Consider the following 16,973-nt stretch of genomic DNA (forward strand, 5'->3'; position numbering starts at 1 on the left):
ATCCAATGTCACTGGACAGAATAATTTAGTGTTACCTTTAATAGGGATCACATTGTATATAATATAATTATCTATCATAGTAACTACGGTGTTCCGTTAAATGCATTAACCCACACTGTTATTAATTTTTATATGGCTCTTAAGTAAAAAAAAATTGAAGACTTCTGATTATCGATCAGGTTTCAGCCCGGTTAAGTTTATTTTACTCACACTATTATCTCCAAAGCTGCCATACTGGAAACTGGCCTTTTGGATGTAATAAGTGTTATCATATTCATATACAAAATTTATAAAAATCGTGAAAATCAGTAAGTTATTTTGTAGTTAAAAATTCATCAACATTTTGTTTTTAAACATATGATTTAAAAATTTAATTCAAGATTCTTTATTAGTTCATCAATCTATATGTTAAAAAATATTCTACCGGAAAGTGAAATTAATTTTTATGAGCATTTCAAGTTCAAATATTTACGAGTTTTGATATTCATCAGTAATCATCTCCTATAAAATAATTATTCTCCTCAAACAATTGTTGATATTTAATTATACTTAAAAAAAAGTGATAATAACAATATAGATACTTGAAATTTTTACTTTTTATTATCGTTTTCATTATACTATAAAAATAATAAAAATTATTGAAAGGAATGAGAAATTTTCAAGTTTTTTTATAATTTTTTTTTATAAATGTAAATAAAAAATTATTTGCTGGGTCTTAATTTTTGAAAATTTAATAAAAAATCCAACTAAAGATACTTTTATATCTGCGGAAAGATATTAAAAATACATAGGAATAATTTTTTTTATATGTATTTAAAATTAAAATTTTTACAAATTTCGTCAAGATATTTCGTTAAGTAATTAGTATATATGGTAATATGGTATACACAATGTACATTATTATAATAATTAAATACTATAATAATTTAATAAAATAAATGTAATACTTCCGAAAAATAGTCATATGTAGATACACGATACGTAGATTATATTATATTGTAATAAATATATTCTAGTGGTTTTACTATTTAAAATTGTACTAGTTATACTAGTTATCAGAGACGGATTTACACAATTGCCACCCCTAGGCAAATTTTATTTTGCCGCGACATTAAACTTATTAACGAAAAAACATATTTTTAAGTACTTATTTAACATAACTACTAAAAAAATAAACCATAAGTACTGATACTAAACAATAATATATTGGTTATGTTAATAAACTGTTCTAATCAAGTAAATAGTACTAATACAATATTTTTATTAAAATATAATATATCGCCATATTTTTGAATAAATTTGCTCACCAATTAAATATAATTATTATATAGATATAATTAAGTTCCTACAACAAACTAACGTGTTCAATCAAATTTAAATTATATTATTATAAAAAACAATAGCAAATAATCAAACTTAAAAATTCATACTTTTTATTATACAACATGCAAATAACGAGAAAAAATAATGTAAAAAAAATAAACTATTTAATTTGTTTGCGTCTTGCTTTTAGTACGTACGAATATATAATATAAAAATATTCACAGTGACTGGTTTATAATTAGACTATCGTTCCAATACGAACCGATCGTCACCAGTGTTCGTATAAAATATATCATTTATTATGTATGTATTGTGCGTGTAGTGAGTACGCCATGCGATCGAACGACCCACGACCGATTATTAATAATTTTTACGAATTGGTAAAAAAAAACAAAACAACGAAACATGTTATCTATGGTTAGTATTTAGATAATGGATATACTTTCTGGCAGTCGTTCAATAATTTATTTGGACGTTTATAGTTTATTGTTATGTATTATAAAATAAAGAAGAAATGTTAATTATATTATCAAGAATAATATGTTATATTTAAATATTAAACATTTTTATTGGCCATCCTTAAGGGTAATCTCCCTACATTGGAAAATCAAAAAAAAAACCTACTATTCTCAATAAAATGTTGGCCTAAAATTGCCGCCCCTTTAAACTTTTCCGCCCTAGGCAACTGCCTACTTTGCCTGACGCTAAATCCACCACTGCTGGTTATAGATTATTGTGCATTAGCGCTCGGTAAAAAGGTTGTTGCATATTTGGACAGATCATGTACTTTATTTATTTTCAACGAGGCCGTGTCTCGTTCCAATTATTGTTCAATTTATTCTGTTTATTCATTTATTCATATAAAGGTGGCCACCAAAAATTGTAATACAATTTACGACAGATTTCAACATGGTTCTATTGGTCACTTTGTACGGTCCTGTGTTAAAAACGCATAGCGCGGTATTATACACGCGCGACGGGCCGTGGGATCGGTGTGGCTGGGTGCAAGCGCGGCGCGGCTCGTCCCTCCCCGACGACTGTCGGTTTCTGTGACACGCGTCAAAGGAAATGTTGCGCGGCTCGTCAAACGACCAACGTCAGTCCCACGGCCTGTGTATTGAACGTGCCCGTATACAGGTGGGTACCAATTGGTTTTTTGTGTTTTTTTTCTTGTCAATAATTTTGTTTAAATTTTAAATGTAGTGGTCAAATGATCTCATTGTTGAGTTTCTAGAATTATGCGAAACAGAACCTTGTATACTATGGAAGCCAAGGGATCCTCGACATAAAAATCGAAATAACGTTTCCAGTTTTGATGGTTTTGTTTCCATGTTTAAATAATAGTATTAGTTTTAAGTGGAATTAAATTATTATTAAAAACGCACAAGCGCTAGATGTCTACACTCCATGAACCATAGACGTATAATGATTGTCTGAAAAAAAATCTAGAGCGAAAATTCCTTTCCGCGCCGTGGGATCCCGGCTCAATGCGTGTATAGCTCTTAGAATCGCGTCGAAAACCGCGGTCCCCGACATTTTTCCGATTTTCCCCACAATAATGAACGCACATAATGCGGGCGTTGGAAACGTTTCGTGCGAATACAGAATTGTAGACACCGGAAACCCGTAGTTTAATTTTAGCGTACGATCGCGACCGAACGCGCCTGTTTTTCCCCGATTACATATGATATACACGTCTAAATACACACACACTATTTAGGTCTTAGGGCGATTGTTGTCCGCGATTTAAAAACGCGGAAGCGCCGTTTATCCGCTGCAGCGTGTGCAACCTACAGCTGGTTGACATTATGAAGAACGAGAACGATTGCACCTGCTTACTGAAATATCCAAACCACCGTATTATTATGGTATGTATTGTCGTTAACGCAGTGGCGGCTCGTGTGTTAAAAATGGTGGTGCAATTATTATATAGGTAGTTGAGTACCAAGTTGCATTGGGGTTCGCGGTCTCCCCCTCCCCCCACCATTCACCGACCATACGTATTTTATACGGGCGCGCTGTCACAGTTTTGCGCACCGATTGGTGTGCGCATAACTCTTTTTACTTTGGGAGCAATAATATTTTGTGACGACATTCTTTACCGAAAAATATTTTTGAATACCCCGATATCTTTAATGGACAGTTAATAACGACCAAGTTTTAAAGAAAATTAAAATATTATTATTTCGATAAAATGGCATGTGGCACGCTTGCACCTGCGCACCTACGCCACTGCCACTGCGTTAACGACGTGAACCCGCATACGCTATGTTTTCCCGCGACGTACACTCGCGCGCACTGAAAACTGAATACCAACCATCGAGCTGACACGCCGCTGTTTCTTTTACACCAGTAATGAATAATGATCACTTAAAACTTGCGCACGCCGCACACATTTATACGCACGCACGCGTTTAAAAATTGCTTATATCTATCTCCTTATTCCTTAAAAAAAAAAGACCGTCTCGAATCGGCATCGACCGCGTCCAGTCGATAGCTATTAGCTTTGTCATGCGTGCGGTTTTTATTGGTTTGCACGCCAGCCGTCCAAATATAATAGATCATGATCACGAATTTTATTTATTTATTTAATTTTAGTTTCAATTGATATGCTTAACTATAATAAAAGGATTTGAAAGGGGTAAGTCCCCGACTTCATTTTTAGCCCCCACTATTGTCATAAATCCTAGTCATCCCACCAACAGTAGTTACATTTTTAAACATTAATTTAGAATATCGTTTTATTTGTTTTTATTAAATTGGAAAAATATTTTTATTTTGATTTTGATTATTGACAAGCTATGTATTATATATTATATTATAATGTACGTGATGAGCTGACGACTCTCAGTAAGACGTATCATGTCGTGCAGTTTTTACTAAATAAATTCTACGTATAAGTTTTCAATAAAGTAAACACAAAAATAGTCGTCGCTCGTCACGCGGTAGAAAAACGTACGATTTTATTTTGGTAACATTTATGTATAGCCGTATAGGTAAATGATAATAACGACTATCGGATAACGATCGTTGTGCCTGCAGATAATTTATAATAAATTATCGGCAATTAAACATTGTTTTCCTTGCCGTGTTTTAAAAATATTAGAAATATCCAAGTCCATAAAAGAGTATATATATATATATATAACACAATATATACCTATCGCTCACCACTGTACTGAACCATATCTACTTCTAAAATTGTACTAAAAGTAGGTATAGACGATAAGAAAAATCCAAAATGATATAATCTAGGTACACGAACGATTAGAAATAAGATTAGCAATAAGATTTTATTGCCATCAAATACTTGGTAACTTATTATACTGCAGTAGTGCAGTCTGTGACGATATAACTATAATAATATGTGTCCTTGAGCACAAACGAGTCGTCCGTTTTCAGATTAACGACGGACATCGTTGTGCAAACGTGTTGCAGCGGTGTTATATTTTACATTTTGTGGTACAGTCACGTGAACTAAGTTATGATCCCATGATTCCGTTGGGTACCAACGATTTAGGAAACATAGAAACAGGACCGTTTCAACCAAAACTTCAAGTAAGGAAATATTTTTCTTTTTTTATTAATTTTAATATATACGTATATATTCAAGGGAAAATGCACTAAAAAAAAAAAAATGCTTATTAAATATTACCTAATAACTACTACATATTATAGTAATTTTTAACATAAAAATAGCTATAACAATACTTCTTTGTTAGTAGTTAATTGTTAAGTATAAATGTACTTTCTATATTATATTATAATATCATATAGATAATTGTTGTGACATGACTGTTTACTCAGAAGTATTTGTAATTAAGTTAAAAATATTTTATAACACCTTTAAATTAATAATTTTAATTCGACTTGTATTGTTTGGTAAATTGAGCAGATACCAAAACATTTTCAAAATAAAAAAAAAATTTAACTATTACCTATACAATTATTATTTTTTCAATATTTATGAAATATGTAGAAAAAAATATAATTGCCATTTACAAATAAATAAGTGATTAATATATTTAGCACGTAAAATAATAAAGATTGGTATTTTGAAAAATATTTTCAATTATGCGTTTTATGGATCTTATTACTAATATTAAAAAAATCCAAATTCAAGTGTTCATTAGTTAGGGAAGAAGAAAAAATACTGTTTCCAAAGTTTTTGAACACCTCATACATTATTATATTTGTTATATTTCAAAAATATTTTATGACATTATTTTAATTGTTTTTTAAATGAAAATAAACCAAATATATTGAAATTATAAATACATGTAGGTTTTCTATAGTTGTATGCCTTACACATTATATTATCAATAGTACATAATAACTAATAAGTTATTATGTGGTATTACTATGATTTTAGTACATGCATTTGGAAGGAAATATAAGGTAATTTTTATAATAATATACGTAATACGTATGTCATACTGTGTATATAATAATTAATTAATAATGATGCGCAGTGCTCGGAATGGAAAACTTTTTGAACCGGAACGCTATACAGGTGTCCCGCGAGGATTTACCCATTGCATATCTCCTGAAATAATGGAGATATCATAATTCTGGTTTTTTAATAAGATTCACAGGGACAAGAACTACAGATATTTCATGTTTTAATTTATTTTTATTTTATTGTAAAAAATTAAAAATTAAATTTTTTATTTAATTATTAAAAAAAAAATTGAAGATAGCCATTTTGTAGAGTTTTTTTTTCTGAAAATATTGACGTTTTAACATTTAAATTTTATCAATTTTCTGATTTTTAATATTTTTTCTAGTTTCGAAAAAGGTTAGAGTAGGTATGGTATTTGAATGAAAAATGCAAACTTTCTTAATATGATTGTATGGTACTGCGGTCTTAATCATTTAATAAAGACACGACAACACACAGAGCAGGGGTGTTAAAACGTTTCATTCGAAGGCCATCATATAACAAATTAAAAGCCATTTAGTTGACCAAAATTATGCAATTCCATATCAGTTTTAATCGAAAAAATGATTTTAAATAATGAGACAGGTGAAAATACCTAGTATTATGCAAATGATGTAACACGTCAACATACGATACGTGGAATATGGACACATCATACATGATGGTTTATGACTAGTCACATGCGATAATGATTTGCAATATATATATTTTAAATAAATGCATCATTGTGTTTTGGAGGTCAGAATAAGAGTTGTTTGCTGGCCGGGTGCAACCCGCGATCCGTAATTTCATTTTGAAGACCTCTGCTGTATAGGTCTATATCGTTTAAGACTCAAGATTGAAAGAATAACTATCATTAAATTTACAAAATGCTTATGTAGTATATATAATACATACTTATACAGTTATACCCAGTGCCGTATATAGGACGGGGCAAGTGGGTATCCTTTTTTACTATAGTATTAGTATATACTATACTTAGTATTTTACTAAAATTATACAGCTTATAATCTGTAAAAAATAAAACAGTTATATATTATATACATGAAACAGCAAGAACAACATGGAGCGTATGTCAACGATATCATCCAAGCGGTTCGAGGAAAAATAGTTAGGATTAGATTAAATTTAATTTATATCCAGGTTTAAGATATATATAATAAATATATAAATTATATATATATATATAATTAAGACACGAGTGGTGTTGTTGCCGCCGGCGCACTCTCAACACAGTTAGCTAGAATATTATTTATACATTATTTATAAACACTGATATACAGTTGTCATAATGAAACGAGTACTTTTCAGATTTTCTACTAATTGTCTACACCATAGCGCGCTGTCGTGTTTTGTGTAAGAATACCTATAACAGATACAATTTTGAATTTTAGTCTCTGTTAATGCGTTATTCAAATTTCATTTTCACTTAGGTATACAATATAAATTAATAGTTAGTTAAGAATAACAGTAGTTAAATCTATAAATCTGTAAATTAGATATTTTTATTTTAAGGCGATTTTTAAGAGGCACACATTAATTTTAATAAAGTATTTATTTAAGTACATACAGTAACATGTGTTACTTTCCACAGTCTCGTACAGAACAAAAAAAATATTTTTATAGTAGATAATAGTAGTAAAAATATATATCACTATAATTTTGTTACCCTTGAAGTATAATTACGTTAAAAACTAAAATCAGGGACTTAGACTATTTTTTTTTGAAAGAACGGGGGGAGGGCGATCGCGCCCTCTGGATCCTTCACTGTTTTAACTATTTGTATGCATATTATGATTTATAGCACTAAAATATTTGTTAAAAAATAAAAAAATGCTGCTCTTATTAAAAATGAAGAAAAACCGTAGATAAGTAGGTATTTCAAAAACTATTAAATATAATTAAACAGTTAGATTTTGACCATCACACTTACTTTTGAAGATATATCGAGAAAACTGGTAGTCAATTGTTTTTTTTTTTCAAAAAAAAATTACGATAGGTATATGTATCCTTAATGAAACTTTAAAAAACTTTTTTTATTGTATAGGTACTACTGGTACTAGTTTTTTCTCCCAAATTTCATAAGGAGTATAAAAACATCACAATTTATAATTAATATAATATAGTAATAAGTTTAAGAAGTTTCGTACATTGTAGATTTGACAAATATTGATCAATTTTATGAAAATACAATATGTCATAATAAATAATAGTTAGTACCTAAGTACATTATGATAGATATTATAAAAGTAAGGGATAAATAATTTTTTTGTTTCAATACCTAATTAATTCAACATTTTAATTTTCTATCTGAATATATATATATAATAGTGCTAAATATATCTAAGATATCTATATGCGTCTATTTAATAATTAATATTTGGTATTAAAATACTTTTTTTACCGTGATCTGTATCTACATACTTTCCAAAAAAATAAATCTCTATCTGTATCTTAGATACATAATATTCTGTAGGTATTTTAATATATGCATCTAAAATACTTTTTAAGATACAATTATTAATACCTAAATTTATTAAATTTATTATTAACTATAAATTATGAATTATGACTATTAATAACTGGTAAAGTGGATAGTATACATATCTATCTACCCATTTACATTTACTTATTAACTCATTTAAATCTATATTTTTATTTTATTCGGTTTAACTATGATTTAGATATCATAGTCCATAGGTATATTATTATTATTAACTAATTACCTACATTTAAATAGTTATTTTTGTTTGACTATTTTGTTTTTGTATTATAATTATAAATTTAATATAAAACTATATTTGAAAACTAACATAAAAATGATTGTATTTTAAAGTATTTTAGTTTTAAATTTTTAACCACAATTTTTTTTTTTTAATTCATAAAATTACCTACAAAATACCACTTGAAGATATATAAGTGTTGAGTTAATGTTGTATAATAGCCCGGCTATGAATATAAAATTGAATATTTTTGATTTTGAATTAGAAAATATTCTTGATTCTCTTTTGCTAGAATTTGTTCTTGAAGTTATTACATATTATTCGTATGGTATTGATCGTGTTTTTACGATTGGCCTTTTTGACTGAAGAATTTATATTTATTATTTAAAGGTCATTTATATTAAGAAAGTTCTAAAAATCACTTATAAGCAGGGCTCGGGACTTAAAGCACTTAAAATCTTTAAAATAAGCACTTAAAAACATCATTATAAGCATTTAAAAAACTTAAATTTGAGCAAAAATATTTAATCAAAAAATTCTTTTTACTTGATAAAGTAGGTACTAGACATAATTTGTAGCTAAAAATAATATAATTAAAGATTACAAAAAATATTGGAACAAAATGATTATAAAAAGTTTCTAACTAAAAAATAAAAATAAAAATAAATAAATCTATATATTATAAAAAAATCAAACTTCACTATCGAGACATTTTGCCTTATTGTTTATAGATTTTTTGAAAAAAACCATAAAAAGTAAATAAACTGGTCAAAAAAGTAAAAATAATCAGAAAAATTGGAAATAAGCATATTTAAAAAAAATCGTCGAAAAAAGCAAAAAAAAGCACTTTCAAATTTCATAATTAACGTGTTAACAACATAACGTGTTTATCATGACATACACTTCCATAGAACTTTGCTACATTTTAAGTCAATTAATAAAAATAAGCAAATGCTTTAAGTCCCGTCCCCTGCTTATGAGACATACAAAAAATAATTCTTTAGTTAATTTAAAAACGGGCACATTAAGTAAATAAAAAGTAAATAAAGTAAATAAGTAATAATAATAATTTTCGTACCAAGCTTTTATTTGTTTATAATGTTATTATTTAATGATTAATTGAGTTCAACATATTTGTGGTTGTTATGTCATGGTATTTGGTTATCCTATCCTCAACGAGGACATATCTCAAAAATCAAAACTCATTTTTCTATTATTTTTAAGTTATGCAGACATTATATACTATACCTACTGGCTACTGTAAATTGAGGAATATAAATACCTTTAATGTTTGCAGATATTATACTATGAAAAATCTTAGATTTATTTAATGTTGTACAGAACTGGTTACTCACAGATATATAGTTATAAACAATACAATTATCATAATAATAATATAATATATTGACAAAATAACTTTGAACATAAGGTAACAATAATGTTTTGTTTTGTACACAGCAGAATGGCCTATGAATACATAATAATATATTTTAGATAAACAATAGCTAAATAATGTATATATTAATCTATTGGTTCAAAATTAATAAGTTGATTAAACCATGCAAAATGTTTAAAATATTTAAAATTTAAGTTCAGACTCCACATTTTTGTTTTGTATATAACTATTTGCACATAACAAAATTAAAATGTATGAAAAAGTTAATTTTTCAAAAAAAGATAAATAACAAATCTAACAAAACAACATAAAAACAAATAAATGTTTGTAGGATTAAAGTAGTCATTCAATTATGATCTGAATTATCGTGGTATAAGCCTGGATTAAAGTAAAAAATATTGTTGAAACCTCTGCAAATCCATTCTACTGTTTGAAACCCACGCTCAATGCTATTCAGTTTTTCTAATTCAATGTCCACCTAAAAAAAATAAAAAAAAATAATAATATTTATCATAATAATAATAGTATAAATAAACTTTTAAAGTAAAAATGTATTATTCACCAATTGAATCATTTGAAACAAATCAGTATCACAAGCTTTTTCCCGAAACACTTGACACAATTTTTGTACAAACCATGACCCATCTAAAGGATCATGTTTTGCTGTACACCCTTGGAAAAAAAGAAAAATACTACTCTTAAAACAGTTGAAAACATGGTAAGTAAATCAATACAAGCAATCATTATATCAATTTATTATTGTATTTATAATCATTTTGATTTACCAGGAAGTGTGGCATATGCTATGAACACGTCTCTATAATAGAGGTTTCTAATTGTAGTCGGAGGTTTATTCCTATTTTGTAAATAATTATTTCCACCATCACAATATTTCCAGCCAAATTCATGATTTCTTCCTCTTCAATAATTAAAAGTATTTATTGTATATATTAAAAACACAACAAAATTATGTACACCTTACCGACACGCATCAATAAAAATTAACTTGGGTATATTTATGGTTAAGCCTTTATTTACGAATTGTTCAATGAGCCAGTCAGTATTAATAGTAAAGCCATCCGTAGTAAATACATCCGATAATCTGGTTGAATCTTTTCCAGAATAACCATGACACATTATAAAAACAACAATGGAGTTAGCTTTTCCATTATAGCATATATTTACAAATGCATCTATAACATTTATAATTTCCTATAGACAAAAAACAATTTCAAAGTCAATATTTTCAAAGAATTTCTTTTTATACCTTAACTTAACATACATTTTATTGGCTTACCTTTTCAGTTACATCTACTTTTGTGTGAACAATATATCCTAGGCCTTTAAATAATCTATTTAAGTTTGCCATGTTAACATCTAATCCTGTTCTTTCATCATTATCTTTTATATCATTAATACTTAAAAACAATGCATGACCCTTAGGATTTGATTTCATTGGATAGGTCTGTGAAAATTAATATTTTAATGTTTTAATATTTAACAAAACTAAGTACTATAATAAACATACACCAATCGGTAAAAGTGTTTTATCATTATCCATGTATTTACGTTCTGGATGAATTTTGACATAAGGGTGATCAAGTTCCAGTATAGTATTTTTAAACAGTGCGTCTAATACTTTAATCGAACCAAGTTGTTGTTCCCCTTTCTCACTGAAAAATATTTGTAAATTTTAAATTAATAATTAATGATATATAAAAAAAAAAAAACTATAATAAACATAGATAGTATGACATTCTGTGTTATATAAATTCTCGGACAATTCAAACACTAATGCAATTCTCAAAAAAAAGATATTTTTTTACTTGTCTATTGAAATGTATCAAATAAACTATACAACATATGCTAGGAATTGAAAATAAAAAATATTTCAATGATTCTTGGTTGTGTTTACATAGGTCTTATGGCGGCAATATTCCAACAACATATTTAAAAATATTTTTTTCAAGTATTGGTTGTCATCAAGCACGGCACTAGAATTATTTTCCAGGGGGGGTCAGAGTGGGGCAAATATTTTTTTTTACATGGGCTAAGGTTTTTTCAGCAATCAATGTGGTTATTTAAATAAAATATAAATATTTTCGTATCATATAACATAACATAATATAGCTATTAGCTATATAGTACAAACTTTTGAATAGTTAAAAATGTTTTAAGAATAATGTCATATATTTTTTATGTACCTTATGTAAGAAAAATGTTAATCACAGACCTTCAACAACTATATTAACAATGATGTACAAAAATGACAATTTCTTTATTACTTTAATATTACATACCTTCGTGAATGAATGATTATGCTTTTTTACTTACGTTTCATAAATATAAATTAAAATGATTGTGTTTAGTAATGAACAGAATTTGTTTGACTCAACTATAATGCAATGATTTGGGATACATTTGTTTGTTTATTTTTATCCAGTTATTAGTACTCAATAAAGGTAATAATAAAAAAATAAAAGATTTTTTCCTTATTAGACAATACTAGTGGGTCAATCCATAATAAAAAGACCAAAGATGTTATTTGTTCAAACTTCATTAATTTAATTTATTCCACTATTTATAATGTTTTATGACTATTATACATCGTACTTATTTTTCAGGGGGGCTGGCGAGGGGGCTAAACTGTTTTCTAGGGGAGATAGAGTCCCTCCTTGCCCCCCCCTTGGCGCCGTGCCCGGTTGTCATCCATTCTATATTAACCATTAAAAGAAAATCCAAAAAAATATATTTTAAAACACTTACCTGTTGTAATAGTAAGCACTTAAGACAAAATAAATCGTCTTAGATTTAATATTTCTAGCTTTTTAGTTTTCATTTTTGTATAAATTAAAATATTAAATACTTATGCAGTATTTTGCTGTGACAGTAACTTGTTTTGTAATAAAATAACATTAGTGTTTTTATGAAATATAATAAATAAATAATAAATGAACAATCTTGTATGCTTATCAATTGAACACTATTAGCCATATAAATTAACATTTAAGTATCAAATGTGAATTGGGAGTTGACTTGATGAATTAACTCATTAAAGTAAACTCAATTGAGTGAATTGAAAAAAAGTCAAAGTGAGCGAGTCACAATTCCGATCTTTATACTTATCTAATATATGGTTGTGATTAAATGGTATTAATTTTTACTCAACAAAGCAATTGTAATTATATCTGTTTATAAGGAATAAATATAAGTATACTAAAAATAATAATATACTATACCTTATGTTTTGAAACATACAATATTCTAAGTTTTTGGATAAAAACTTTGAAAATCTATTATAAAGTTTTGAAGGTTCCTTATAAACATAAGTTGATTATGATATCAAAAATTGATATTTACAATATTTTTTTACAAACAATAAGATTTAAATATATAATACATCCATACAAGTTTTTCTTACAAAGATAATAGGAAAAATTGAAGTACAAGTCAACAAATATTTTTATTTAATTATTTAAAAATATATTTTACATTTATTTTATAATTTAAAAATATTATTTATGGGATCTTAAGACTTTTACATTTATTGAATTATCATGAATACTATTATAAATAATGACATTTTTGATAAATTTCAAGAAATTACCTATTTCTACTATATTTGTTTTTACTGTTTACAGACAAATTTTATTTAATATAGTGTTGCCAAAATATCCACTTAAGTCTATTTATTATCCATTTGATATGTAAAAATCGTATTAATTACAAAACAAATCTATGTACATCATATTAAATTATTTCATATTAACAAAAATAAATATTTTGTATAAATATTAAATACTAATTGTAACCTCAAAAATTAACATTAATAGTACATTATTTTTAAAATAAAATAAATAACTAATTAATTTAAATCCGTGATAATATAGTGAATTAACTTATAGACACTTGATATATTTTTATGAAAATCATTAATGATTGTATTTATAACAGGGAAAATTTAAGTACAAGTCAACAAATATTTTTATTTGATTATTTAAAATCATATTTTACATTTATTTTATAATTTAAAAATATTATTTATGGGATCTTAAGACTTTTACATTTATTGAATTATCATGAATACTATTATAAATAATGACATTTTTGATAAATTTCAAGAAATTACCTATTTCTACTATATTTGTTTTTACTGTTTACAGACAAATTTTATTTAATATAGTGTTGCCAAAATATCCACTTTAGTCTATTTATTATCCATTTGATATGTAAAAATCGTATTAATTACAAAACAAATCTATGTACATCATATTAAATTATTTCATATTAACATAAATAAATATTTAGTATAAATATTAAATACTAATTGTAACCTCAAAAATTAACATTAATAGTACATTATTTTTAAAATAAAATAAATAACTAATTAATTTAAATCCGTGATAATATAGTGAATTAACTTATAGACACTTGATATATTTTTATGAAAATCATTAATGATTGTATTTATAACAGGGAAAATTTAAGTACAAGTCAACAAATATTTTTATTTGATTATTTAAAATCATATTTTACATTTATTTTATAATTTAAAAATATTATTTATGGGATCTTAAGACTTTTACATTTATTGAATTATCATGAATACTATTATAAATAATGACATTTTTGATAAATTTCAAGAAATTACCTATTTCTACTATATTTGTTTTTACTGTTTACAGACAAATTTTATTTAATATAGTGTTGCCAAAATATCCACTTTAGTCTATTTATTATCCATTTGATATGTAAAAATCGTATTAATTACAAAACAAATCTATGTACATCATATTAAATTATTTCATATTAACATAAATAAATATTTTGTATAAATATTAAATACTAATTGTAACCTCAAAAATTAACATTAATAGTACATTATTTTTAAAATAAAATAAATAACTAATTAATTTAAATCCGTGATAATATAGTGAATTAACTTATAGACACTTGATATATTTTTATGAAAATCATTAATGATTGTATTTATAACAGGGAAAATTTAAGTACAAGTCAACAAATATTTTTATTTGATTATTTAAAAATATATTTTACATATATTTTTTTGAAATGTTATTTTGTTATAATTTAAAAATATTATTCATGGGATCTGAAGACTTTTACATTTATTGAATTATCATGAATACTATTATAAATAATGACATTTTTGATAAATTTCAAGAAATTACCTATTTCTACTATATTTGTTTTTACTGTTTACAGACAAATTTTATTTAATATAGTGTTGCCAAAATATCCACTTTAGTCTATTTATTATCCATTTGATATGTAAAAATATTACATATATAACTAATAAAAACTTATGTGTGTATTTTAAATTCAACTAAACTTTTTTCCAAGTTTAAAATTGATTTCACACCAATATTACTGTGTAATATATTTAAAAATGGCAACCACTATGTTGATTTTAGAATATTTCGATTGTATCACTGTCTTCCATATCCATAGAGGCTGGAGTATCAATTTCATTAACTTGTTGTCCATCATATTGAAATCTTACTGTGCTAAAAGTAAGACCCTGCGATTTTCAATTTTGAATACATTAAAAATATCTAAATTATTAATGTAAATAAATCAGCATATAAACTTAATTAATACTAGCTATAGATAAATATATTATTTTGTGTATTCTCAATGAAATATATCCCGTATACAAATAGTTTTTAAATTAAAATATTTTGTTGTAATTTAATCTAAAATTTTGTCAGAGGAACTATAGCTGTTAAAATTGGAATAAAATACTTTTTAACAATATTTATACTTACAGTTTTTTCACAGTAGGCAAACATTAACTTTTTTAGTTGAGTAACTTTCTTCATTCTTAAATGAGCCGTTAAGTTATTTTGATCGAGTACTTTTAAATTAATTTGATCAGGAGATACCTAAATAAAATAAACATTCTTAATTAATAACTGAGGTTTATAAAATTAAAAAAAATTACATTTTATATCAAAATAATTCATAAACTAACATTCTAATTTTGCATACAGATTTTATGAATGTTAAACGACATAAACTTCATATCAACACACTGTATTGTATACAATATATTATAATTGATTTATACAAAATCAGATGATTATGAACTAATATTTGCTAGTCGTCAAAAGTCAGTATTAAATATAATCAATGTTAATGATAATAATTATCAACTGTATACATGTCATAGAGTAATATAGAGAGGGTGTTTCTTTATAAGGCCCGTATTAAATGGAGGATATCTTTCATATACTGATTGTGTTTCCACAAAATTTGCAGTTATTAGATTTTTCCACGCAATTAAAAAACATTACTATTCCGTTCATCTTAGTAACACCAATAACGTGGTCTGGTTCATGTTCACGATCAAAACTAACGTTTGGAGGGTCTACATTTGATTTAATTGTTTCATCATTATGATAATACTCCTCACATTCCGTATCAATAACTTGTTTTTTGATTTCTTCAATTTTACTGAAATAGTAATTAAAAACTAATTGAAAATAATGTTTATAGATTTTATTTTGTAAATCTAAGTTATGATTAATTCATTTTTATTTCATATAGGTGTATTTTTACATTTTATCTATTATACTGAGTGCAAAAATTAAACCTTTCAATTACAGACGGGACTAGGTACTTTAATTGTTTAAAAAAAAATTCAAATACTCTTGTTTTAATTTTATGGTGTCTATGTGGACCCAAATTAGGATTACTGTTTTTATGCATTAAATCTTTAAATGTTAACCAACATTATAGGTACCTTTTATATAGGTGCTGAGTTTAAGAGACTCGATAAAAGTATAGGATGATGAGTAGTATTTGGATTTCATATGTATATATTTATATATAATATAGATGGGTACTTATAAACTATAACAACTTAGTGAAAACCAATAGTTAGTAGGAATCTACTATATTCTGTTTATAACTAGCATGATATTTCAAATTTGTTACACACAATCAGTTTAATATATTATTATATCTTCTAAATTAAATTTCTAATTATTTAGAGAAATTTTTTTTTTTTATAGTTAGTAAATCTCTCCAATATTTTCTCTTGAGCCGATGGATAGGATTAATGGGC

The 16,973-nt window shown here is 25.9% G+C and overlaps 1 protein-coding gene across 1 annotated transcript in view; it reads right to left on the reverse strand.

Annotated features, from left to right (window-relative positions):
• Positions 1-15,726, reverse strand: part of LOC113557886 (caspase Dronc-like) — a 24,829-nt gene extending 9,103 nt beyond the window's left edge. The window contains 7 exon segments of the mRNA XM_026963427.1: positions 10,191-10,361; positions 10,446-10,555; positions 10,669-10,802; positions 10,866-11,095; positions 11,181-11,348; positions 11,412-11,556; positions 15,650-15,726. Of these exon segments, the coding sequence (XP_026819228.1) occupies positions 10,191-10,361; positions 10,446-10,555; positions 10,669-10,802; positions 10,866-11,095; positions 11,181-11,348; positions 11,412-11,556; positions 15,650-15,726 (1,035 nt within the window).
• Between the last annotated feature and the right edge of the window lie 1,247 nt (positions 15,727-16,973).

This window comes from Rhopalosiphum maidis, chromosome 3, assembly GCF_003676215.2.
Source record: "Rhopalosiphum maidis isolate BTI-1 chromosome 3, ASM367621v3, whole genome shotgun sequence".
NCBI classification, from domain to species: Eukaryota; Metazoa; Arthropoda; class Insecta; order Hemiptera; family Aphididae; genus Rhopalosiphum; species Rhopalosiphum maidis.